Source organism: Falco cherrug, chromosome 1, assembly GCF_023634085.1.
Source record: "Falco cherrug isolate bFalChe1 chromosome 1, bFalChe1.pri, whole genome shotgun sequence".
Classification (NCBI taxonomy): domain Eukaryota; kingdom Metazoa; phylum Chordata; class Aves; order Falconiformes; family Falconidae; genus Falco; species Falco cherrug.
Genome location: NC_073697.1, coordinates 104,439,855 through 104,464,896, shown reverse-complemented (window position 1 = coordinate 104,464,896; position 25,042 = coordinate 104,439,855). Strand labels below are relative to the sequence as shown.

The window sequence follows — 25,042 nt, the reverse complement described above, 5'->3', positions numbered from 1 at the left end:
AGGTCCCAGGCTCCTTAAAGCTGGCACAGTGGGGAGGGCAGGAGGTCTGAAGGCCCCAAACTGGTGGGAGTTGGGTGAGGTTTGCTCGCTGGCCTTTCTTTGGATCTGTAGCAAAGGTGGGAGGGAGCACAGCAGGAGTCCAGTGGTGTGTGGGCTCTGGAAATGTCTTCACCTTTTCACGCTGCTTTTTCCAGGAGCCTGAACGAATTGAGGGCGTTGCTACTGGAGGCCAACCGGCACTCGCCTGGGCCAGAGCGGGACCTTAGCCGGGAAGTGCACAAAGCTGAGTGGCGGATGAAAGAACAGAAGCTCAAAGATGACATCAAGGGGCTTCGAGAGAAGCTGGTTGTGCTGGTGAGGGCACTAAAACACCTCCTGGCTGTGGGTTGGAGGGCTCTGAGCTGCTCGTGGGAGGGCCTAGCCCTTCACTCTTGCTCCAAGTCTTCTTGCTTTCTTTGGGGCTGCTGAGCATCTGATGGGAACTTTCTTGACGGCACCTGTGAGCTGTGGCCTGTCTTAGTGGTGCCTCATTAAAGAGCAAAAATGTCCAGGTGTCCTTGTCCAATGTTTTTCTGTTCCCACAGCTTTTAGATCCATGGCTAAATAGGGCTAAAATTAGTGGGAGAAACTGAAGGTCAGTCAGCTACCCCACATTGGTTTACACATTCTCTCATCTAGGAATTAGCAATGTCCTCTAATTCCTGTGTACTTCGGTGTCCTCCAGTGGTTGAAATGTGAATAATTTATTTGAGCTCTGCTGGGAACAAATTGGAGCTGCTGCTGGCTGTACTTGATACGATTGCCTTCAGAGTTGTGCTCTGACCCCATCTACTGTTGAAATCAAAACACAGTTACATGAGTTACTGTGGTTTTCTACTTAGTTTCTGTAGTTACCCGTTTTAATCTAACATGCTTCTATTTTCCCTTTGCTGCATAAGGACAAGGAAAAATCAGTTACGGATCAGCGGCGATATTCCCTGATTGATCCCTCATCAGAGTCAGAAGTGATCCGGCTGCAGCATCGGCTTGTCAGCACGGAGGATGTGCTGCGCAATGCGCTGGAGCAGGGCCACCAGATGGAAAAGCTCATGGAAGCAATGAGGCTGTCTTCTGAGAAAACACAGGTACAGCATCAGCAGTCACTTCTTGGGTCACTCAGCTCTCGGTGATCAACTGTCTTGAGCAATCTCCTCCGATCTTGCCCTGTGCCGTCGGGAGGTGATGCAGTCAGCTGGCTCCCTTCCTTTCTGCTAGAAACAGCCTGGCAAGACTTTGTTCTGTCAAATGGAGCTTTAAACTAAGAAAAGCCATGCTAGTTGGTAATTACAGATCCTTCTGTGCTTCGCAAGAATGGTGGCTAAATGTGGTGTTTTGGGGAAGGTTGCAGTGTGAACAACTGTTCTTTACGTGTACAATGATGTGTAGCCACGTATCCTTGTGGTACAAGCCCTTTATAATATGAAAGCTGAGGGTTTCTGCCATCCCTGTTCTTCAAAAGGTTTATTTCCTTGCAGTCTATAAGCAGAAACTTTGGAGGTGACCCTGGGAAAACGTTTTCCCTTTCTCTTACAGAGATGTCTCCAGGAGCTGGTATCTGATCTGGGTTTGCTGATGGACCATGATTGTTCCTATTCCAGTTATTGTCTTCTCTTCCCAACTTCCTTTGCTCTTGCTTTGTTTCTTCTGACAAAAGCAAAACTGCTTCTGTTGTTTGCCTTGTATCTTTGTGAAATTGAAGGCTACAAATAACTTGACTCTCCACATTTTGTTTTTTCCATCTCTGTGGTGTCTAGAGAGGTATCACAGGAGGACTGATTCCTCCTGTGAAGTGCCCTGCCCCTTGCGCCAAGCTTTGTGCTTCGTGTCCTTTATTGCCCTTCTAGGTTGTGTTGCCTCTCGTGTCTGCAACCAGGTCATGGCTTTGAGAGCCCGGGTGCACCAGTGCTCCTCTCATACTTGCTCATTTAAATTCTTAGCTGAAAAACATCTTTCTCTTGCAGTAACGAGCTACCATTCAGAGTCAAGCAGAGACCTTAGGATAGTACAGAACAAGCCACTAGACACGGAGAATGGGCAGAGAGCTTGCTTTCCCTGATGCAAGTGTAGATATGTTGTGGTAGATAATCTGGGGGGTATCAAGTCTTCTCGTCCCATCACGCTGTCTTCTGCACAGTCTGCAGGTACACCGAATGGCTGTTTGCATTGCAGCAGTACTTGCAGGAGGCAGTATAGAGGAGGGTGCATGGTAAAAACTGCAGCCTTGAAAGCTCTGCTCGCTCAGCTGAGCATCTGTATGTTGCAGACAAGTCTTTTTGTATCCCGCAGTGCAGCAGCAGCAGCCGTCTGCCAGCTCCAGGCAGGACAGCTGTAGCCATGATGACAAGTTTGTGGCAGTCCAAGATGTGCTATAATCCTGTCAGTACCTCCAGAGTGACTTTAGCTTCTGCTGTAATTGCTGCGTGTCAAAATGCATCATGACAACCTCATCTGTTGGAAGCTATGGGAGGGGTGGGGAAAGTTATTCTGTTTGCTTTAATGCTAAGTCCCTTGAGAACAGGAAATCTTCCCCTTCGCATTCCTGTCTCCAGAGGTGGTGCAGGTGGTGATTATTCCTTCCCCAACTGTAGAAAATAACTAATCTTATATAAAGTGAGTCGGAATGGATCATACGAGGTCAGCTAATCTGTCCCTGGTATTACTTTGATACCTTCATGCTTAAGAAATCTTAGAGATACGACAAGATAGCATTATGCCTTCAACGACAAACCATGGTACTAAGAGACAGAGGATTATTGCAGGAAGCCAGGCTTCAAACTTCTATTGATGTCAGATTGCTAAAGTGCCTAGTTACAAGGAAGTCTGGATCAAAGCTCCCTAGTTGTGGTATGATATCTGTTCTTCCTTCCCCTCGTGAAAGGGAGTTGTTAACTAGGGGCTTTCGGGCTGAGCCAAAGGACATTGCTGGCCTAAAGACATTCTGGTGCGATAGTTAGGGAATCGATGATTCTTCCCTACAAGCCGCATTTCCACTGTAACCCATTCTGCACTACCTTCTGACCCCCCATCTCCTCTCTGAGAGCAGCAGCTGTTGCCCAGGGATCTGCCTTGGCATCTCTCTCCCTTTGTCTGTAAAGCCTTCACTCTGCAGAATGCTCAGGAAGGAAATCTCTAATTACCACAAGCTGCTGCTGCTTTCCCTTCCCCGGCTTCATCAGCCACCACACTCTGCAGTCCTTGATGTGCATGGCTGGCCCTGCTGTTAAACAAGGAGGTGCAGGAGCTGGGGGAGCATAATGGCACTGTGTCTTCATCTCATTGTCGAGTAATTGCTGCCATGCTGTTTCCATGCCTGCAGCTGCGAAGTATTTGTCCTGTAATAGAGGAAGAGGATCTTTGCCTTCTCCATGTCTTGGGAGACCCTGATCCTGCAGCTTTACCAGAAATGACAAGGGTTTTGGCACTCAAGCCTTTTGCTGGAAAATTTGTAGCGATTGCTCCAGGAGCGTTTTTATTTTAATTTCAAGCGAATAGCACCACTTTGTTCGTTATAATGACCACGTACTGAGACCAAATTTCAAACCTAATTCCTGGTATCTGGTAGCTGCTTAGTGCACAGATTGGATGTGCTGCGGCCAGGGTAGGATATGTTGCCTTGTGCAAGGCCTGAATCACCCATGGTAGTGGGTGCAGACCCAAAGGTGAGTCACTACAGCAGCACTCTTACCGTCCGCGCAGGTACCGCTACCTGGCAAACAGTTCAGGCTCTCAAAGCAGAGCTCTGTTTTGAATCTCTGCCTGTCTTTCCTGCCCAGACTAAACCTCTGTACTAGGGTTGGTGATGCACCTTTCTGGTGATGGTAAGAATGGAAGCTGGGTAGCTGGGACTCCTCTGATGATGGGGTTTAAACCTTGCAGTCTTGTCTCCCCATAATGTCTGGTTTTGCTGTCATCTGCAACTCGCCAAAATCTGATTGCCAAGACCCAAGCAACTGACATCTGGCACGCTGTGACTTTAGGCTGCAGGTTTCTTCTGCTTGTGCTGGTTGTACTGTCATTTTGAATCTGAAGGGCTCCGTGTTATCCCTGCTAAAGAAACATTATAAATGTTTAAAAGTTCTTAAGTTTTCTAAAGATAGAACCGCCTATCCTGGCTGCCAGACTTATCCCCAGAGATGGGAAATGAGGAATGGCAAATGTCCTTTTCCTTGCTGGGATGTGCGCTGTGCTGTGTTTTGCAGCTAACGCTGCCCCTGGCTTGTTTATTGGGATTTAAGAGTCAGAAGTGAAGAGCGGGTCCGTGTCCATAAGAAACTTGGGGGATATTTTATAGCTGGGAAAGACACAATCTGGCATGTGGGGTTTGGGCCAGGGCACAGAGGGCAGGAAGCTTCTTGCCAGAAGCGGGGTGGGATTTCTGCATTCTCCTTTCCTTGTGTGGAGTGGGCTGCTAGGGAAGGAGACTGCAGTCTTGGCAGATTTCAGCACTTGTAGGCAAAACCACTAGGCTCTGTGTCCCTCTTGAGTAAGTATTGTCCGTTCTCCATTGCAGACTGTTGGAAATTCTGGTTCTGCTAACGGGATTCACCAGCAGGAGAAATCCCACAAGCAAGAGGTAAGTTACAAGCTGAACGCTGTTTAAAAACAGTGATTGCTTTCTGTGATTTCTTGCCTGCTGTGCTGGGGATAGCTCAGGGCTGGAAGCAGTTCTGCCAGCAAAGCTTGACTCCGTCATTCCCACAGCAAAGCAAGGGGCTTTGTGCCCAGTTCCCCAGTGTGGGGGGATCCTCCCCTTACCATTAAAACCGCTTGAAGCCAGCAGGAAGGTGCTAGTGAGATACACACTGAGGTGCTAATGGGTGCTTGCTCTGGGAGAAGCAGCGGGAAAGGGGCTTCCCCTCAGTCTCCTGTGTCGGTGCCTGTATCACTTTTCTCCCAGCAGTCTCAGCTAGAACCTGCTTGGTCTCAGATCTCTTCTGTCCCCTTTACTTGGGTGGCATTTGTAGCACAGACTGTCCTGCTCTCCCATGGTTTTCATCATGTAGGGCAAGACCCGTAGCCTCAGACTTCATCTCCTTGCAGGCAGGATGGCCGGCCTGAGGAAGAGGCAGATCTGGGCAGATCAATAGGTCAGGACATAGCAGGCCTGGTGGCATTCTTCTCTGTGCCTCTGTTTCTTCTTCTGTAGAAAGACCTCTGTGCTTGCCCTCATTTTGCCTCACAAGGTCTGTTTTCTTCCAGGAAAAGCTCTGATAGAGAAGAGGTGAAGAGGATCATTTCACGCCAGTATCAGCTCCTTGTGCACAGTCAGGAAAAACGATACCACATCTGGCTTTAGCACCTCCAAAAGACCAGACACAGTATTTTCACCTTAAAGCAGGACAATGTTTATAATATACTAACGGATGTAATCAGGACAATCCTGGAGTCCAGTTTTCCAAGACAGCCATTGTTCCAGGAGGGAGCAGAAAGATCTCTTTGGGTTTGGTTTCTTACTTGTATTGGTTTTGACTGTGGAATCTGTATTGCTTGAGCTGCCCTTGTCCCACCAGCTGACGTGGTCTGGGTAACAGCTGCCCCAAACAGTGGCCAAAGTGTCAGCGAGTCCCAGTAACCCCGCAGGAGCTGCCAAGGGATTTGCTTGTGGTGTTCAGCTCCAAAGCGCGTGCCCAGAGGCTGCACGCTTCCCACATGGTCTGTCCCTTCCACCCACCCTGCTGTCCCGAAGACCTGCGCAAGCGAGTGAAACCTGCTGGGCTGACTGTTCGTGCTGGCATGCGTGGGCTGAAAAAAGGCAGGGTGTGGGGACACGTTTCCCTTCTCGCCTTGTAGAAGACATTGCTGTTCTAGAGCACAGAACCTGCACTTGTATCATAGCATGTTGTGGGAAGTAATCTGATTGCAGAGGGGTATTTATTTCGTTTCTCACCCACTGCTGTTTGGGGAAAGAGCTGTGGTGGCTCTGAGTTTGAGGACAGACACACCTTGCTCAGGTGTGGTTGGCCTTTCTTGCTGCAGAGAGGTCGCTGAGCAGGCCTGCCGATGCCCTGGGCCATGGCCAGGCTGCCCGGCCTGCTGCCCCTCACCCAGGTCTGGTTTATTGGGTCTTTTTTGAGCACAGGACAGCGCAGACAGCTAGATCTCAGCATCGCTGGCCTGAGAGCTCTGTGCTGGCTGCAGTCAGTGTAGGGCAGATGCCTTGAGGAGATGGTTCCCTCCTTGCCTGTTTAATTTAACAGCTAATCGGGGATTACCTGGCCATTCTCTGGAGCCGCCTTTGGCTCTTCAGTATGGTGCCTGTCCCCTGCCACCAGGAATGGAGGAGGTTAAGATGCTGCTGTAAGCATTCATGCAGTAGTGGCTGGCTGTATTTGATGGGTACAGCAATCCTCTGTGCGTGACCTGAGTACAAGCATTTGGAGCAGAAGGAATTCAAGACTGGAGCCCATGCAGCTCTTGTGTCTGTACACAGCAGTGCAGGCCCAGGCAAGGGTCTTATTCCTCCTTCTGAAGGCTTTCCTCTTCTCTTGAACTTTGCCCCACAGCTCCCAAGGGACAGTAGGGTGGAGGAAGGGGATAATATGCTCTTAAAGGGGTGTGAGAGTCCAGTTCAGGTTCACTGTTCACTATCACAGCAATATTTTTACCAGGCTTCCTCTAGTTCGTACCCAGCTCCTCCAGTCTTCAGAAGCTCTTTGTTATGATGGGGCACCTATGAAAGAGAACAAGACAGAAGAGACCACTGAGGGAGGAGATCTGAGCCATACCGCAGGCAGATGAACGTCACAGTGTGTCAGCTTTGTTGCTTTTTGCCCTGATTTCCTACAAAGTTGTGTTGCTACTTCTTAGTGGGTTGCCAGACTCCTGCTTCCTTGAAGGATGGGCAGGCAGAAGCAACCTGGGAAAGACTTGGGCTCCGTGGCTCCAATTCTGCCGTAAGGAGGATGCTGATGGACCTGGGCCTGTGATACAACACTGGGCCCTGCTCACTTGCTGCAGAGTTGGTGATCTGCCTCCATTCCGAGGGAAGGTGAGAAGGGAAGGCGACTTCAGGGGAGCGAAGCAGGTCAGAAAACACAGCTTAAATCTGGGGCACGGCAGGGGCAGGCAGAGCTTGGGATTGAATTGGCTGGAAATAATTCAAGTGGGATCCCATCCTGCCTTGTAGAAGTGCTTCAGCTCTTACTAATCACCAGGAAGATTGCCGCATCTATACCTAGCTCTGGTGGGACTTTCCCAGGGAATCGTAGTGGTAGACTCCAAAATCCTCCTGGTTGGCTTATTCGTCTCTTTGGTGATTTAGGAAAATCCCAGAATCAGTGTCCATTGTTACAGCCTGCAACTGTGTATACATCGCTGGGAGCTGCTGGTTTTAAGGATTTAGGGCTGTTGTTTCCCAAAGTGCTCCTGTTGGCTGGATGGTCTCTGAAGTCATGCCTGCAGCTCCTGCTCCTTTAGTAGGGGTCGTCTTCCAGTGTCACCTGTTCCCAAGCCCAGGGCTGCCCGGGCGCCTGCAGGTGGGAGAGTCCATTCTGGTTTGTAACTTATTTTCCCTGATGATTCTTCTAGTGACTGGTGACCAGCTGCCTTCATCTGCAGAGGAAAAATACCTGCCTTTTCCACCTCCCCTGATGAACCTTTGGCTTGGCACAGGGTAGGATTCCTCAGGAGTGGTTATGGGGACCATGTATATGGTTCCTTCAATCAGACCCAAAGTTGTCAGGGTGCAGTGGTTTGGGGTGGAGGAGTCTCTGGCTCCTGGCTCCTTCCAGGGACCATCCCCTGTGAGCAGCTCAGACCTGTGGTCTTCCCAGTCAGCTCAGGTGACAATGCAGAACAGCAGCCGATGCGTCAGAGCAGGTTTGAAGTTAGTGCTGATGGTCATCTTTGGCTGTAAATAGCTGTGCTGGTCCCTAAGGATCAGCCAGGAGCTGATGGCACTTCTTGGCTTTCTGTGGAGGCTGTGTGGTCTTCGTGTTGCGGGGCTGTACCAAAAGGGGCAGCAAGGCAAAGCCAGGTCCCCTGTGTCCCCACCGCTGTTGGTGTGCAGGTCCGTGGGAGCTGCTCCCCAAACAGGACCAACAGTGTCAACAGGACGTGCTATCACGTGTGTCATCTGGGTTTCAGCTCAATGCTGTACGCAGTGGCCAGGAGGCGTTTGGACACCAACTGTGTCCTCCCTCTCTGAAATTGGCACAGGCTTCCCAAGGGCACTTCCCACTGCCTGCCCTTCTGAGGTTGTACGGGACCAAACTAGGGACAAACTTGGAAAGGACAAGGAGGAGATTCCCCAGCCCCTCTATTTATTTGTAAGTTTTAAGTGCTATTTTTGCCTATGTGGTGGTGTATAAAGTATTTCACGATATTTGGTCTTACTGGCTTGGTTCTTGGGGGGAGATTTTCCAAGGGCATTGGAGCACTGATGCACCCATCTCCTGTTGTCGGTCAGGGGCTGGTTCCTGTTTGTGCCTTCTCTTCCCCTTCGGCTTCAGCCTTGCTTTTATCTCGATCCCCGGGAGCTGGTACAGGGGGGGCTGTGTTCTGCCCAGCCCCTCTCCCAGCTTGTGCGTGCCATGCTGCTTTTGCATCTGGAGCTGAGCCCTGAGCATCACGCTTCGGAGCAGGGTGCAGGGCGGGGAGCAGGAGATCCCACTGCTGGATCCCTCGGCACCAAGGGAAGGACCAGCACCCCTGTTGTGAGACTGGCCCTCCCGGCCAGCTGTGTTATCCCAACGGTTAGTGATGCTTTTCTGCTGAAAGCTGAGACGTTATCCAGTGAAGAAAGTCTTTGAAATGGAGACTGCTCCATGTTCAGCGAGTTCTTCTCTAACCCTCTAGACCAAAGGGACAGGAATCGGTGTTGATTTGGTGATTTCAGCTTTATCCCTCCTACAGCAGCCAGAGAGCTGGAGCAAGGGGCAGCGCGGTGCCGGTGCCGGACCAAACGACAGCTGCCACGTTGCCAGCCAAGGCTTTCCAGCTCTTGCCTACCCCCAGCACCAGCGGTTCCTCTGGCTTGCCAGTACCAAATGCATGAGGGTTTCATTAAAACAAAACGATGCAAAGTAACACTGTAAAAGTCTTAACAGAAATTCCAGTACTCCGTTGTTCGGCAGCTTTAGCAGCTCAGCACTATCTCGTAGGGAGTTATTAATACACTAAGATCCTATAGGCCTCATGTAAGTTACCAGAATAAAGATGATACTAGATGTATAAATGGATGATAACCTTTTACCCGTACAGTATGTATTACAATTTTGTAGCTTAGTCATTTTTTGGCTATCAGATTTTGTTAGTATGATATAAAAAAAAAAAAAAAAAAAGGTTTGACTGCTAATGTCTATTTTGTTATTTGATTCATTTTATTTCTTCCTCTGTACAAAAGCTGTACAAATCTCAGTCTGTGTAACTACTACAGATATGTATTCATGTACCATCCACCCCTGTCCTGGCTTGCTGGTGTGGTGAGCTCGTTACTAAACAATAAACTCTGTGGCTGAAGTCGGGCACCCCGGGGCTGCTGGGGGCGTGTTAAGGGTGTTTTGCAGTGCACGAGCCATGATGAGATGGCAACGGCTGGGGGGCAAGGGGGGGCTTTCCCTTCACAGCTCAAATATGGGGCTTTGGCAAGTCCCCCCATGCCCTGATCCCCAGCAGTGACCTGGAGCCATCAGCGCTTGGGCCCTGCCAAGAGCAGGGTTTGCAAACAGCCGATGAGGTGCCCGGGGAGCTGGCACATGGTCTTTACTTTTCTGCACCCCTGTGCTGGAGGTGACAGCCTGACCAGACACCCACTCCTGGGGCAGCTCCCCCGGCTCGCTGCTGTCAGGTACCTCCCAGGCTGCGGGGTGGTGGTGCTATTCATTAATCCATGATGATTTTCCCTCTTAGTCTCCCCAGTCCCTCCTTTGGTGCATCCAGAACGCCCCCAGTGTCACAGCGTGTGCGCCAGACCCCTCTCCCCTCGCTTTGAGACTGGCACCCACTCGTTTGAGTGATGTCACCTTAATTTTACAGGTGCAGAGACAGCAGCTGGGTCACCCTCATCCCTTCCAGCTGACCCAGTGCAGCCCTTCAGAGCCCAGGGAAATGGCCATCGCTGCAGATCGGTCCCGGGGGAGAGCTGTGCTTTGGTGCCTGCCCCATGTGTGGGTCTGGGTAAGCCACGCTGCCCCCCAGCCTCCTGCCCCTCTTCCCCTGTGTTCCCACCACACGTGCCTGTACGGATGCTCTGAGCACCGTGGGGTTATGGTGTCCCCCGTGGAGCAGGACTGGGGGAATTTGCTCCAGGGCTGGGTGCTCCTTCCATGGCACAGCATCTCTTCATGGGGAATTGCCCTGACTGCCCATGGCCCAGCACAGCAGCACCCCATACAGCCGCGAAACATCCATCTCTCCTGCCGTGTTTTAATGCTCCCCTGGGCTGTAGATCCTTTACGGAAAGGCAGAGCTTTCCCAGTGTTGCCATCTGTCTTAAGATACAGGAAAAAAACTGAGATGCTTTTTTTTTTTTCCTTGCTACCTGGCTTCTTGTTTTCCTAGGCTTAACTTTCTCCATTACTGGGATTACCTGAAAGCTTTTAACTCTTTCTGAATAGCTGGTGAGGTTTGCAGGTGACGGGTTGGTTCCAGAGTGAGGTCCCAAGAAAATTACAGCTGATTGATAAGAACAGTGTGAAAACTGGCCGTGCAGCCATCCTGCGGAGCTGTAACGTGGTCCGTGCTAGCCTGCTGATTTATTTTTCCAAAGTGTGTAAGTTGCTGTCAAAAACAAGTAACTTGAGACTTTCTGTATCCCCCTCGGCTCCTTGGCCCTGTGCATTCCAGGGTCTCAGGGTCTCCCATCGTAGCTGGGTCCCTGAGTCACCCCGTCCTCCAGTGGCTGGAGGGAGAATAATTTATTTGAGCTTTGCTTGTGAAACCTATGGACACGGGAAGGTCCATTGGGACTCAGCCCAGCATCGGTGCTGGGCAGGGAGCTGATGAAGTCATTACTTTCCCTGCCCTTCACTTCCAAAGGTGCTGCTGCTCGCTCACGTCGGGTCCCAAGATGCTGCTGTGGGCAGCGCCGGAGACTGGGATCTTCTCCCAGCCACACAGCTCTGGCGTGGGGGGCTGGGCAGTGGCTCCCGTGTGCGATCCCGCTGGCATGGCTCGGCCCTGGCCCTGGCCAGCTGCTTCAAGGAGGTTTGTGACCCTCTGCTCCACTGGTCCCGGCTCTGCAGCCCGAGGGGGAGGACCACTCCAGCGGCATGTCGAGCTGTCGTCCCCCCCCCAAGCAAGTCCCCTTTTGCAGCCAACGCTCCCTGAGGGAGATGTACATGGGAAAAATGGGTTTGGGGGACAAGAGGCTTTATCCAGCCAAAGCGAGTTTTCCATCAAAGATGCTCTTCCCAGGGGCTGGGCTGCCCAGGGAGGAGGCAAAGGCCATGAGCACCGCATCCCTGCTCAGGGTGGGTGACTCCAGCTCCATTTTTTGTTTAGTTCTATTATATAATTCATTAATGTCCACATTTGCAATCGAGTGCCCAAGCCCTGGTATCTCAGAGCGATAACACTGTAGCGCATGCCTTTGTTTGCAGACATCCCATTTCGGTGCTGTTATTTGTATGGTGAGGATTAATAAAACATGAAGTTTAAAGATGCCTAAATCACAGTGGGGGAGCAGGTAATCTCTGCCAACAATAATATTTGTACTTTATTTTCATCCTAGCATCCAGCCAAGGAGCGGAGCCTGGGCACTGCTGCATGCAGATGGACAGGGTGAGGGTGGCACAGGCATCCCTGCCTCCTCCTTGGCATCACGGGTGGCTCGGAAGAGGTGACGGGTAGAACATTCTTCGTCATCCGTGCTAGGGACCTCATCCCCCTGGGATGCTTGGCTCGTGCCAGGAGCTGGATGGGTGCTTTAGGGATGTGTTTAATCCAGCGGCGGGACATGAAATGGGTCTCTGTGGGGGCACAGACAGAGGTGACATCTCTGCATGGATGTGGCCACCCTGCTCTAACCTCACATCCTGTGGCCACCCGTGGTCCATGCTCCCACAGGATCTGCTGCCCAAGGGCACGTCCCTTTGGGATGTCCCCTCCGGATGGGGTGGATGTACCTGGACTCTGCTTGGTGCTGGGAGCCCTGTGGGCCACCAAAGGTGCAACTGTGCTTTGGAGGGGCTGCCCATGTCCCCTCCCCCCTGCAGCCCCAGTGCCAGCGAGCCTGGCTCGAAGGGGCATCCCAGCCCAGCAGCCCCAGGGCTGAAATCGGGGCCGGGAACGTGCTGCTTCCCTGGCAAAGCTGTTTCCTCCCCATCTCTTTGCTGCCTAACAAGTGTCCTTGTCAAAATGGCTAATTTCCTTCCAGAACAAAAAGTCACCTGAATACATTTGGAAGCTGTATTGCACTATCAGGGTAATCAGAATTTAATTTGATGCAGTCAAAGCTCTAAAAAGATGTTATCAAGGGGAACATCAAAGCTGGATTCCTGTGCTTGGAAATGCAACTGGAATGCTTAGTCCAGATTTCTCATTTTATCGGAGACTTTCAAAATATCAGTCTAAATAACAAAAAATGAATATTAAGAGTATTTGCAAATTAACGTCTTTTGTAGCTGAACAAAGGCCTACTTCTTTGGCATGTCTGGGACAGTCTCTTATTAAATCCCACTAATTATACAATTTTGTTGTGTCTAATCATTTCTTCACTTGCAGGAATTAAAACTGCAGCTCATTTTCCCATTTGTTGCACCAACGGTGCTTTCAGGGTCCCGGTGCTGCAAAGCGAGGCAGCTCCTGCTAGGACAGGGGGACCCTGTGGGTACAGGGATGGGGGGAAGGTGGGACAGGGACCTGGCCTTGTTCCTTCTCTCCTGTGTCTGTGTTATAACCTTGGGGCTTTGCATCGTTCCCTGCTCTTGGCATAGCTGGGGAAAAGCTCCAGCTTTTACTAGTGACTGCAACTGTGTGACAATTTCAGGGTTTATTTTTAAAGTACCATTTCAGAAGGAAGAAGGGTGCCTCTGAGCCTTTTGGGTGCTGAGAAGGTTGAAAATGTGACCGCAGTGGAGACGGGATGCTCCTTTTTGGGGAGGTTTTGTTTGACCTCGGGGGGCACGGCTGTGTTAGAGGTGCAGCTGGGGCAGGGTGTGAAGGAGTGGTGACCTGGACCGCATCCACTTCAAATGCCACATTTCTGTGCCAAGCTTGGGCTGTTTTGCCGCCCGCCATGTGCCAAGCTGGCCAGGGCGGTGGGTGATGGGTGATGGCACAGCAGCCCCTCCCCAGTGCTGCAGCCGTCAACCCCCTCTGGTCCCTTAGCTCCCATTTCTGCAGAGCCCGATCCCAAACGCCGTCATCCCCCCACGCAGGGGACACAGGGGACAGACCCGTCCCCAGCTTTAGCCCTCGGAAATGTGGCAGGGGAGCTTTGGGGGAAAGGAGGTTCAGTCAACTTCGTTAGGGAAATAGCATGGATCTTGTGTTCAAACCTTTGAAGTGTTAATTAAAAAGAATTATGCAAAGGAGCGAGGATTTGAAACATTCATTTGAATCTCAATAAGGCATCTGTATTAAAAATAGCAGTGGGATCAACTAAAGATACAGCAGTTTTGGAGTGAGATGGTCCCGGTGTCCCCGGCGCTGTCGGGCAGCAGGTTCCTGCCCGCTCCCTGCCCCTGATGGGCACAGTGGAGCGCGGCACAGTGACAGCCTGGGAAAACACTTCTCGTCTAATATTTAAAGATCTTAAAAGTATCTCATTTAAAAAAAAGACCCAGTGGGGTCTGCTGCGGCGCTTAGCTGTAGCGCCTGGGCAGAGAGAGCAGGTTGCAGGGGCTGGTGAGGTGGGGGCGAGGCTGGGACCACCCCAGAGGCACCTGACATGGGGCACAAGGCACCCCACGCAGCCCCCAGCCCCCCCCAGCACAGCCCCTTCCAGGGGAAACAGGGGGCTGCGCCTCTCCCCCACGGCCCTTCATTAAAACCCCTGGCATGTCCTGGCCCTCGTTCGTTCCAATAAAAAGCATCCAGGGTATTAATTACCAGATCAGTGGATAACGTCGTTAAGTTTACTTTTGCTCTGCGCGGACCCAACGGGAATGTCAATGCCTCCTGCCCTTGGTGTCGGTGCTGCAAGGGCGTGGGTGGGTGGGCGCCCTGGCTGGCACTGGGGGGGCTGTGCCGGGCTGGCAGCGCCAGGGGGGCACCGAGCCCCCACGCCTGCAGGGGAGCAGTGCATTCCCACCCTGGGAGAGGTCAGGCTGTGGGGGCCCGGGGTCTCCCGTGGGGATGGATCACCGGGCAGTGAGCTGGGGGTTGCAATCGGGGGCTGGAAGGGGCCTGGGCAGGGAATGGGGCTGAGGAGCTTTGCTGGGCTGTGGCCTCGGGGGGAAGGTGCTGGCGGGCAAAGCTGGAGCCTCACTGCAAAATTACGCGGCGATTTCAAAGGCTGGTGCTGTAACCTCAGCTGCGGGTTCCGTTAAAAATGTATGAGCAGGAGCCGACCTTGGGCAGGGCTCGGGGCCAGCGCTCCCCCGGCTGCCCCTTGTCCCCCACCGGCGGGAGCAGGTGATGCTCTGGCCGAAACGCGGTGCAGGGCTGACCCCGGTGCCAGGGAGTGGGATTTCCACAGGTGGGGCCTCCCCGGTCCTGTTTGGGTGCTGAAGTCTGTGGAGGGGATCCCAGGGCTGAGGGTTGGGCTGTCGGACCCCCGGCAGGGATGCTGGGGTACCTGCTGCACCCTCCTGAGCTGGGGAACCCCTGGCACTGATGAGCCAAAATGAGCCCCAGGTTCCAGCACCAGCCAGGTGCTGATTTTCCTCCTGCCAGGCAGCGTGGAGCTGGGATGGCTGGGGGAGCGCAGAAACCAGAAATCTCCCAGCTCTGCTCCCCAGGATGCTGTCGCTGTCCGGAGGCTCTGGTTTGGAAGCACCTCGCCAGGGTCTTCATTAGCATGGAAATAATTCAAGGGATGCACTCAAAGAAAAACATTTTATCTGTTGTGCTGGAGCAAACACTTTTTTGCAGCGCGGCATTCAAAGGACGGCAGGGCTGCAGGCAGCTGGCACCGCAGATACGTTAAACGCGGACGGGCAGAGTAAATATTCGCTAGAAGCTACTGCTATGCCCTAGCAGGCAGGGGGTGGGGGGTGGAGGGGGGCTTTTTTTTGATGTTTCTACAAATATGTTTGGCACCAATAGATATCAGCTCGGGTTTTCCAGGGAATCCTTGCCGGCTTTACTCGACAGCATGTATCTTGCAAAAGAAAGGAGAACGCGTTTGGTGCACAGCTCTCCCGGCAGCAGCCGGCTTTGGTGCGGGGTGGACTCCCCAAAACCGCAGCGCAGAAAGCGGCATTTGCTGCCTGCAAAGTCTGGTTCCTACAGGCGTGAGCGATGGCTTGGAAAGCTTCTCCCCGCCCCCCCCCCCCCAGCCCTGAAACTTCCCACCCGGAGCTGCAGACCCAAGGACTTTCTCCTCCAGGCTTTTCCTCCGCTCACCAAGATGTGCCCGGCGGCACCGAGCCATGATGGGCTTCCAGAAATGTCCCGCTCTTTGATCTATAATTTAAAAACCATTTTGTTTTGCCTTGGTCGTTTTAACCAGCGATTTGCTATAGCAAAAGAACATAATACCCCTGTAGGAAAGAAGAAATAAACTCATTCCTTCAATTAAATTTCTTCTGACCTTACTAAAACTTTTTCCCCATTCCCTCTTCTTTAGAAGCAGCTTTTCTTTTTTTTTTTATTTTTGTGATCTCCAATTCCACTGAGAGACAGAAGAAATCAGCATATCAGAGAAAACAACGATTCTTGTGATGCCCAGCAGTCACTAATTAACAAATTAAAAAAAAAAAAAGAAGAAATCTTTCTGCAGATAGGATTGTTTTCTGGTGATGCTGCCTTTTCTTTTGTCAGCGTTGTGACAAGGAACTTCTTTATTGCTGCAGATAGAGCAGATCGCACCTTCCCTCTCATGCCAGCCACCTTGCTGGGTGGGCTTGGGTGGCTCATTGTTGTGCCCCCCCCAAAAAATGCTTCACTCCCACTTGTGTCCTGTTGCAGTGGATTTTTTCGGAGACCGGCACAGATGGAAGAACAGCCAGGGACACTAAGCCATCGCAGTGGTCCCCCGGCTGGACCAGGCGCCCTTTCCACGAGTGCGAGCATCCCTAAAGGATGCTCATCACCTGTGTGGACCTGGTTCTGATGGAACATGTGAGGTCCCACCACATGGTCCACCTCCCCCCTGAAGTCCGTAGCCCCCAGCTGGCAGCATCCCCCCCACCCCGAGACCTCCCCAAGCAGCCGAGCTGCGGCTCAGCCCGTCCCCGTCCCTCCCGTCCCTCGCGTGGTTCAGCCCGCAGCCTGCCTTGCTCCACGGCCCCTGCCCAGGCTCCTTCTCCCGATTTCGGGATCGCTGTGACCTCCCCACACCCCAAGCACCCATGGCCCTACCTGGGGACGGCTCCCAAAGCCGAGACCCTGCTGGGAGCTGCTGCTGCCCACGGGGCTGAGCTCCACTCACACACCAGTGACCGAAGGTGGCACCCAGGGGTCTCCGACCTCATTTCATGGTCCCCAACCGTGAGGATCAAGAGGGGACCCCAAAACCAGCTGGCACCGAGCCATCCCCAGGGGCTCAGCACTGGGGTCCCAGCTGTGTGACCACCCCTGCAGGACAGTTCCCCGCATGTCGGGAGCGAGCCAGGCGCTGGCCTTGGCCAAAGGACCTCGGGAAGCCTCTTGGCCAAGGTCCCTTCCAGGATCGGCATCCTGGGGTGGCTCCGAGAGGTGCCACCCTACAGCCGAACCCATGCTGGGGCGGGGGGAGGGGGTGTAACCCCCCCAAACACCAGCACCATCCTGTTTCTCTGGTGACACCATAAATGCTCCCTTGGGGCGGCTGTGGCCCCAGTGGCCATGGGCCGGGGGGGGGGGCAGGTCTGGTCCGGGGGGGGGGGGCAGGTTTGGGGAGCAACACCGAGCGCAAGCCTGACCCCAGGGGGGGGCCCAGTGGGAACAAGGCACTGGGGGCTGCAGCCTCCCAGGGCACAGAGCAGGGGCACGGCACAGCGGTGGCAGCTGCACAAAAATCCACTTTCCTCCCCTTTTTTTTAAATCACCCAGGGTTTTTGGGCTGGCAGCGTGCCAAGGGGTGCTGGGGACCCCCGCACCCAAACCTCCCTGTCCCTCGCAGGCAGCTCCTCCTGTGCTCGCATGGCCTAATTCAATTAATTTTGGTGGGTGGTTTTTTTTTGGGGGGGGAGGTCTGGCTTACAGATAATTAGCCCACAGATGCCCTGATTTCTTTCGTCGGAGTAAGATCTTCCATTTAATTATTCAGCGAGTGTGTTCTCACTCCCCAGGGATGGCGGGTGCCCAGTGGGGACCAGCTCTGGCCACCCTGTCCCAGCTCCTCAAACCCTTCGTCCCTGTGGGGTGTCCCCAGCCCCCCTCCCCCGTGCAGGTTTCCCAGGCCTGATGCCATGGGGAGGGACGCGGGGGGTGCCAGGTGCCCGCGTGGGGCTCGGCAGCACCGAGAAGCCCCTTCCCCGCTCCTCCAGAAACTGGGAAAAAGTGTTTTCTCTTAAAATGTTTTCTTCTCCCCACGGCCCCGGAGCAGTAATAAATCATCACTTATTTAAACCAAAATCCAGCTAATGGAGCAGCTGCATAATGCGTCTTCAAAGGGAAAAAAATGTCAGCAGTTTCCAAACTTTGGAGGTTAAAACGCTGTCAAGTTATTTTTAATAGTTTTTCATTTGTTTTAATTCGCTGTTCCTTAATGTGCCGCGAGGCGCTGGGGGAAGAGCCGTTCCCTGCTCCTGGCTCCTGGCACAGCCCGGACCACTGGGCCAGCCGGCAGGGGCATGGCAGGCTGTGCCGTGCCAAACTGGGCCATGCTGAGCTGTGCTGTGCCAAGATGGGCCATGCTGGGCTGTACTGTGCCAAACTGGGCCACGCTGGGCTGGGCCATGATGTGCCGTGCCAAGCTTGGCCATGCCGGGCTGTGCCGTGCCAAGCTGGGCCATGCTGGTCCGTGCTGGGCTGTGCCGTGCCAAGCTGGGCCATGCCGGGCTGTGCCGTGCCAAGCTGGGCCATGCTGTGCTGTGCCGTGCCAGGCTGGGCTATGCTGTGCAGTGCCAGGCTGTCCCATGCCAAGTCGGGCCATGCTGGGCTGTGCTGGGCTGTGCCGAGCTGTCCCATGCCAAGCTGGGCTGTGCTGGGCTGCGCCGTGTCAAGCTGGGCCATGCTGGGCCATGCTGAGCTGTGCCGTGCTGTCCCATGCTATCCCATGCCATGCTGGGCTATGCCAGGTTGTGCCAAGCTGGGCCACGCTGGGTTATGCCATGATGTGTTGTGCCAAACTGGGCCATGCTGTGCTGTGCTGAGCTGTGCCGTACTAAGCTGGGCCATGCCATGCCATGCCAAGCTGTGCCATACTAGGCTGGGCCATGCTGTGCTGTGCCGAGCTGTGCCGTACTAAGCTGGGCCATGCCATGCCATGCCAAGCTGTGCCATACTAGGCTGGGCCATGCTGTGCTGTGCCGAGCTGTGCCGTACTAAGCTGGGCCATGCCATGCCATGCCAAGCTGTGCCATACTAGGCTGGGCCATGCTGTGCTGTGCCGAGCTGTGCCGTACTAAGCTGGGCCATGCCATGCCATGCCAAGCTGTGCCATACTAGGCTGGGCCATGCTGTGCTGTGCCGAGCTGTGCCGTACTAAGCTGGGCCATACAGCACCAGGCTGTGCCATGCCCTGCCAAGCCCACCTATGCCATGCCAGGCCGTGCCGTAACGGGCTGTGCTGAGCCAGGCTGGGCCATGCACCGATGAGCTGTGCCGTGCGGGGCCAGGCCACGCCGCGCTGTCAAGCCATGCCACGCAGGGCTGTGCCAAGCCATGCTGTGTCATGCTAAGCTGTGCCATGCTAAGCCAAGCCGTGCTGAGCTAACTATGCAGGGCAAGACTGTGCCATGCTGTGCTATGCCGTGCCGAGCTGTGCAAAGCCAGGCTGTGCCAAACCATGCCGTGCTAAACCAAGGTGTGCTAACCTGAGCAGAGCCGTGCCAGGCCATGTCGAGCTGTGCCATGCTGCACAGAGCTGTGCTGAGCCATGCCGTGCCATACCGAGCTGAGACAAGCTACACGGGGCGATGTCGTGCCATGCTGAGCCACGCAGGACCAAGCCGTGCCAAGCCAAACTCTACCAGGGCAAAGCTGTGCCAAGCCATACCGTGCCAAACCACACAAGGAGCGTGCCGAACCGTGCCAAGCCGAGCCATGCCAACGCCAACAGGTGGCGACAGGTCCCCATTGCACCCCTGTGACCACCCCAGGAACCAAGTGGGCTACCGTGCCGAGCCGCGCCGAGCCGTGTCCAGCTGGAACGGCTCGGCTCGGCGCCTCTCGGCACGGCTCCGGAGCGGCATGAAAGGACTTAATAGAGCTCAGCCCTCCCCCCAACCCCCCCGGCCGGTTATCGGGCTGCTTAATCCCGTATGTAAATGGCAGCCAATGGATGGTGCCGTTGAGCGGGGTTGGGATTAGCGGCGGGGCGAATGGCTGGCACTTTTACTGGGATTACAGAACAAAGAGCTGCTCTCCTTTCCCAGCTTGGGGTGGGATTTTTTTTTTTTAACGCCCCCCCTCCCTCCTTTTTTTTTTCCCCTTTTTTTTTTCCCCCTCTTCCCCCCCCCGCCTTCCCTCCTTCCTTTTTCTTGTCTTTAAGCCCCATCGGGCAGCACCGGCTCCGCCCGGGGAGGAGGGAGGCGGCGGGAGGCGGGAGGCGGCTCCATCCCGGCCCCCGCCCGCCCGCCCCCGCCGCTCCCGCCGCTCCCGCGCAGCCTCGCCGGGGGAGGCAGGAGCGCCGCGCCCGAGCCGCCCGCGGTAAGGAAAAGTTTTGCCCCCCCCCCCCCCCCCCCCCAATGTGCCCACCCCCCCCTCAGTCCCAGTCCTGGATGTAGCAGTGCGGGGGGGAACGGTGGGCCAAGGGGGGTGTTGGGGAGGCGGCACGGTTTGGGGGATGCTGGGGGGAAATAGGGGTGGGGAGGTGGGGGGTTCGTGGGGGTGGGTGGTAGGGCTGGGGGATGCTGGGGGGAATAGGGGTGAGAGGGTGCTGGGTTCGTGGAGAGGGGTGCTGGGGGGTGGTAGGGCTGGGTGATGCTTGGGGAATAGGGTTGCGGGGTGGTGGGGTGCCGGGGGTTCGGGGGCTGCTGGGGGGTGATAGCGATGCTGGGGGATGCGGGGGGCAGGAGGACTGGGGGATGCTGGGGAGCGATAGGGCTGTGGGGTGGGGGGGTGCTGAGGCTGGGGGATGCTGCAGGGTAATAGGACTGGGGGGATGTTGGGGGGCTGGAGGGCTCTGGGGGGATGCTGGGGTTGGTGGGGCTGTGGGGGGTGTTGAGCTCTTTGGGGCTTGGGGGGCATTAGGGCTGGCGGGAGGGAATGCTGGGGGTGATGCTGGGGCTTGGGGTTGGTGGGGTCCAGCAGGGCTGGGGGGATGCCAAGAGGCAATAAGGCTGGGGGGGGGGGCATTAGGGGTTGGGGGTGCCAGCGCTGCAGGGGTGCTTGGGGCGGTAAGGCAGGGGGCTGGGGGGGCGATGGTGCCGGGGCGGTGGGGCAGGGGATGCCGGGCTGGCCTTCGGTGCCCACCACCCCAACGATGTCCCATGTGCCTAAGGCAGCCCCAGGGCTACCACTTGCCCCAGCTGCGCCCGGCGGTGCCGAACAGGGGGGAAGCGGCAAGTGGGGTGCCGGGGCTCGCCTCCGCCGGCACGGGGAGCAGCAGCAGCGCGGCTGGAAATAGAAACAGGGTTGAGCTGACGAAGCGCTGGGGGCTTCGGCTGGGCTGGCCACCTGGCCTCGCACAGTGGCCCACGGGCTGGAGCGACAGGCATCCTCTGTGGCCCCCCGGGGCTGGCGGGGGCGAGCCGGGGGCTCTGGGTGCGTGGGGGTAGTCGTGATGGGGAGAAAGTTGCTCCCTGGGGAGCCGGTGCCCTTGTCCTTCCAGCGCGTGGGGCTGGCGGCAGGTTTAGCTGGGCTATCCGTCCATCGGAGCGATGCTGTTAATGCGCCTTGCGCCGGAGCGAGCCTCGGAGCCGTGCAGGTAACGCTGGGGGCTTGCGGCGAGAGCGCTTCGGGAGGTGGGGGTGCCGCCGAGCATCACTGCAGAGCCACGGGGCTGGGTGTCGCGGGTGCTTGGGGGTCCGTGGCTCGGCCTCCTGCTGCATCGTTGCCCGTTGGCGTGCAGGCTCCGGATGCTGGAACCGGCTGGGGACAGTGGCACGGAGCCTCGTGTGACGGGAGCCCCCCGCTTTGGGGTGTCTGCTCCTGCTGGAGGAGCTGCTGGGGATTAATCCTGCACATGAGCGCCGTTAATTCCGCAAGATCCCGGGTCTCCGGTCCCTGCCAGCGCAGGCAGCCCCGCTGTACCGGCTGTCACCCGTCCGAGCCCGCGGAATTCCCTGCTCCGGGGGAATGGCCGCAGCACCCGCTCGGAGATGAGAAAGCGGTGCAGCAGCTGCCGGTGGCAGACCTGACCCTGCTGGTGGCCAAGGGGCTGGGGGGCTAAAGGCCGTGGTTCGGTGCCTCTGCCGTGGCCTGTGGCCCCCCCAGGGCAGCGAGCCCTGGGCCGGTGGCGAGCTGTCAGCCGGGTGCCCGAGCCACCTTTGAGCCGCGGCAGCGTGGCGTGGCTGCCCCTGGTGCCAGGGTGCCAGTGACCACCGGACTGGGTGTCCCGCTGTGCCACGGGGCTGCCCTGCCCCGCTGCTATCCGGGCTGGCGTTGCCCCCCAAGGCCGCGTTTTTGGGGTGATCCCTGCCCGGGATGTGTGGCCGCTGGTGCGGGCAGGGGTCGGGCGGCTGCGCTGGCGGGGTGCTTGCAGGAGCTGGGGGTGATGGAGGGGGACGGGCGCTGGTGGCCATCATGGCCTCCCTCTACTGTCCCTCCCGGGAGGGCTGTCACGGCTGGGCAGGGGAGCTGCTGGTGCTGCCCTGGGTCGCTGCTCGTTCAGGTTTGCTAATGAGAAGCCAAGAGTAAGAGGGAAGGAACCTGCTCAGGGATGTATTTAGGAACCTGCTCAGGGATGTATTTAGGAACCTGCTCAGGGATGTATTTAGGAACCTGCCCTACCAGCCCGGGTGAGAGACGTGGTGCCCTCGGGGCAGCCCGGCACGGTGCTGGTAGGTGTCCGGTGGGACCTTGCGTGGGGCAGGAGGTGACCAGGAGGGTGGGCTTTGGGGCCAGCACAGAGGACAGTTCTGGCTGTCCCACTTGATGTGTATCACGTATGACTTGAGCGATGTTCTGCTTAAAGGAAGGAGAAAAAAACCCCAAACCCCAAAATCCCAGACCAAAACAAGCGACCTCTCGCCGTTGGAGCTGATGGGGGATTCCCATCTTCTGCTCCTGCAGGAAATAGCTCAGATTTTTTTCGGCAATTATCAATGCCCCGTACTTCCTTTGGGAATTTCTGCACCCCGGCAGCCAGGCTGGAGGAATGTGGAGGAACTCCGGTCACCGGCCAGGCTCGTCCCCAGCCGGTGGCCCACTGCGGGGCTGACCCCTGGGGTGGGCACAGGGCTCGGCGGTGGCCGTCGTCGGCTTGGGCAGCAGTGCCTTGCCCTGCCCGGTGGCCAGCGGGCATGATTGCTCCTTGTGCTGCCGGCATCCCTTTGCAGATGCCTGTGGTGGGTGGATGTGGTGCTGGATCCTCATGGCAGTGGAGGTGTGGATGGGGAGTGCTGCTCCCAGGATGGCTGCGCTTGGGTTTAAGTGGTAGGTGATGGTTTGGGGCAAGGGGCTGTGCTGGTGCCCGTGCTCTGCTGCCCCTCCAGCCATGTCTGCCCGTGTTGCACCTTCTTGGCAATGCCCAACCTCCTCTGGGGCTTTGTGGAGAGCAGAGGCAGATGCTGAAGGCACCTGGGGTGGGTTTGCCACCACCAGAAGCCTTCCCCTCTCAAGGACAGGGAGAAGGAGAGGAAAGAACGTACGGGAGCCCCTTCTCAGGATGGAGATATCCATCCAGGAGCTAAAAATGTGTTTATTGATTCATTTATTGGGAAGAGCCCAGCTGGAAGCTGTCGGGAAGGGCTTCTGGTGTCCATCTGGATGCTGGTCTGAGCAGTGGGGCTGGGGGTGGAGAGCAGCCCTGGCCGCGGGTTTGCCAGGGAGGTGGCAGGTACGTGCAAACAGGAGCAAGGTTTCCCATGACTTTGCTCTGCCCTGTTGCAGCCTGGCCCTTCACAGAACGTGTTTTATTCACATCTCTTGAGGCCTTTTAGGAAAAATTTCTTCCACAAAAGAGCGGTTGGGCACTGGAACAGACTGCCTGGGGAAGTGGTGGACTCGCCGTCCAGGAGGTGTTTAAAAGATGTGTAGATGCAGTGCTTAGGGATATGGTGGGCTTCCAGTGCTGGGTTAACGGTGGGACTCGATGATCTCAAAGGTCTTTTCCAACTTAAATGATTCTATGATTGTCTTTGAAAAGAGGTGAGGAGCCTTCAGCCCGGTCAGAAGCGGTGGGAGGCTTGGGGCTGCGTGGTGGCCAGGCTCCAGGTGGTCTTTGGGGGTTTTCACTCACCGGTTCGATGCTTCGTTTCTTAGGGCAGCCCTGGTGGCTGAATTTGCTTCAAGCCCAAGAGAAAAATGTCAAGTGAGCCCGGGTAGGTGCTCGTCCTTGCCACATGCTGCTCCTGTGGTGGTGGGGGAGCGATGCGCTGGGGTGGGGGCTGCAGCCGGAGAAATCCTCCAAAGCAGCTGGGGCATGGCTGTTGTGGGAATATCCCCGCGTCTCATCCTGTTTCTGGAGCTGCTGCCAAACGCTGCCTTACGAACGCTTTGGCAGGGATTTCTGAGGGACTTACCTGTGGGAAAGGAAGCTTTGCTGCTGCCCTAGGTAGGATGCTGCGAAGAAAAGCACTCGGCACACGAAGCCCCTCCTGGAGAGCAGTTGTACCGAGGTGGGATTTACATTCCTGCAGGCAAACAGCTTCTGTTTGAGTTTTCTGGCTTCACGTTTCCTTGACTCTGCTCCGTGCTGGCCTGGCTGGTTCAAGAAGAGAATCAACCTCAGCGGGCCGAGCAGGGACTGGTGAGGAGCACAGCTCTGCTGCTGTGTGTCCACGTGGATGTCACTGTCCTTTACCAGGGCTTCCCCCCTCAGAGCTGATCTCCACCTCTCACCTGAGGGATGAAGTGTCTGTCTTTGTTTTCTTTAAATGTGCAACATCAAAAGGAGCAGGCGCCGGCGGGGAGGTTGGTGTGGACCCAGGAGGGCTCCTGGAAATGTGTCATCCAGCGCCCGCCTGCCTGTCTCGGTCCTCTGCCCCAGGAGATGGAAGGGGACAAACCCAGATGTCCCCTGCCCGTGGGTGACATCCCCGATGTGGCGTGCTGCACTGCTGAGCCATCCAAGTGGGTGCAGGCGGGTGGGCGCACAGGCTCGTGGTGGGCACTGTGGACCTGCTGCTGATCTGCTCCTGGAGCACCTTGGGCAGAGGGAAACCTGGGAGCTCGGGGGCGCGTTGGGGTGTAGATCCCTCAGGAGATGGCCAGGAGGAACACTGGTGGGAGGAATGTTTTGTCACCTTTTTTATTTTTTGAAGCATTTCTCGCGCTTTTTGGTGGTGTGTGCTGGTTGCTGCCAGGGCTTGTGTGTCCTGCTTAGCTGGGATGCTCCTGGAGGAGAAACCTCCCCCTGGAATGGGTGGATGGAGGTCAGAGGGATTTGCGTGCTTCCGAGAGAAACGTGTGGTGCCCAGGCCCTGATAACCAGCAGCTTTATGGGGTGGTTTGAAGTGGGGCTGGAAAGTCCCTTTACATGGGAAGAAGTGTTTGGTGAAGAGGTAGGAGCTAAGCCCCGTCCCTGGCCAAGGGAGGGGGTGGATGTGTTAAGGAGCCCTTGGCTTCCTTCTCCTTTGCTAAAAAAAAAAGAAAAAAAACCAGCCCGGAAAGCTTTCCCTCTAACTCTTGGTTAGAAGGACATCAGGGCAGTCAGCCTGGCTTAGAGAAAACTCGTGGTGAGCAGAGCAGGAGTGCTCCAGAGCAA

The 25,042-nt window shown here is 55.7% G+C and overlaps 2 protein-coding genes across 17 annotated transcripts in view; both read left to right on the top strand.

The window, feature by feature from the left end:
• The window catches only part of CLIP2 (CAP-Gly domain containing linker protein 2), a 101,080-nt gene extending 91,582 nt beyond the window's left edge, over positions 1-9,498 (top strand). For 6 of the 10 annotated variants that reach the window (XM_055714256.1, XM_055714248.1, XM_055714272.1 and 3 more), the window contains 3 exons: positions 195-354; positions 939-1,124; positions 1,573-4,543. In XM_055714256.1, the coding sequence (XP_055570231.1) occupies positions 195-354; positions 939-1,124; positions 1,573-1,749 (523 nt within the window). In that variant the 3' untranslated portion in view covers positions 1,750-4,543. The other 4 variants (XM_055714268.1, XM_027806209.2, XM_027806211.2 and 1 more) reach the window with 2 other exon arrangements.
• Positions 9,499-19,753: 10,255 nt separating this feature from the next.
• GTF2IRD1 (GTF2I repeat domain containing 1) overlaps positions 19,754-25,042 on the top strand; it is a 67,661-nt gene continuing 62,372 nt past the window's right edge. For 4 of the 7 annotated variants that reach the window (XR_008730223.1, XM_055699027.1, XM_055699024.1 and 1 more), the window contains exon 1: positions 19,754-19,881. The gene's annotated coding sequence lies outside the window, so the exon portion shown is untranslated. The remainder of the gene's footprint in view (positions 19,882-25,042) is intronic. The other 3 variants (XM_055699008.1, XM_055699000.1, XM_055698995.1) reach the window with 1 other exon arrangement.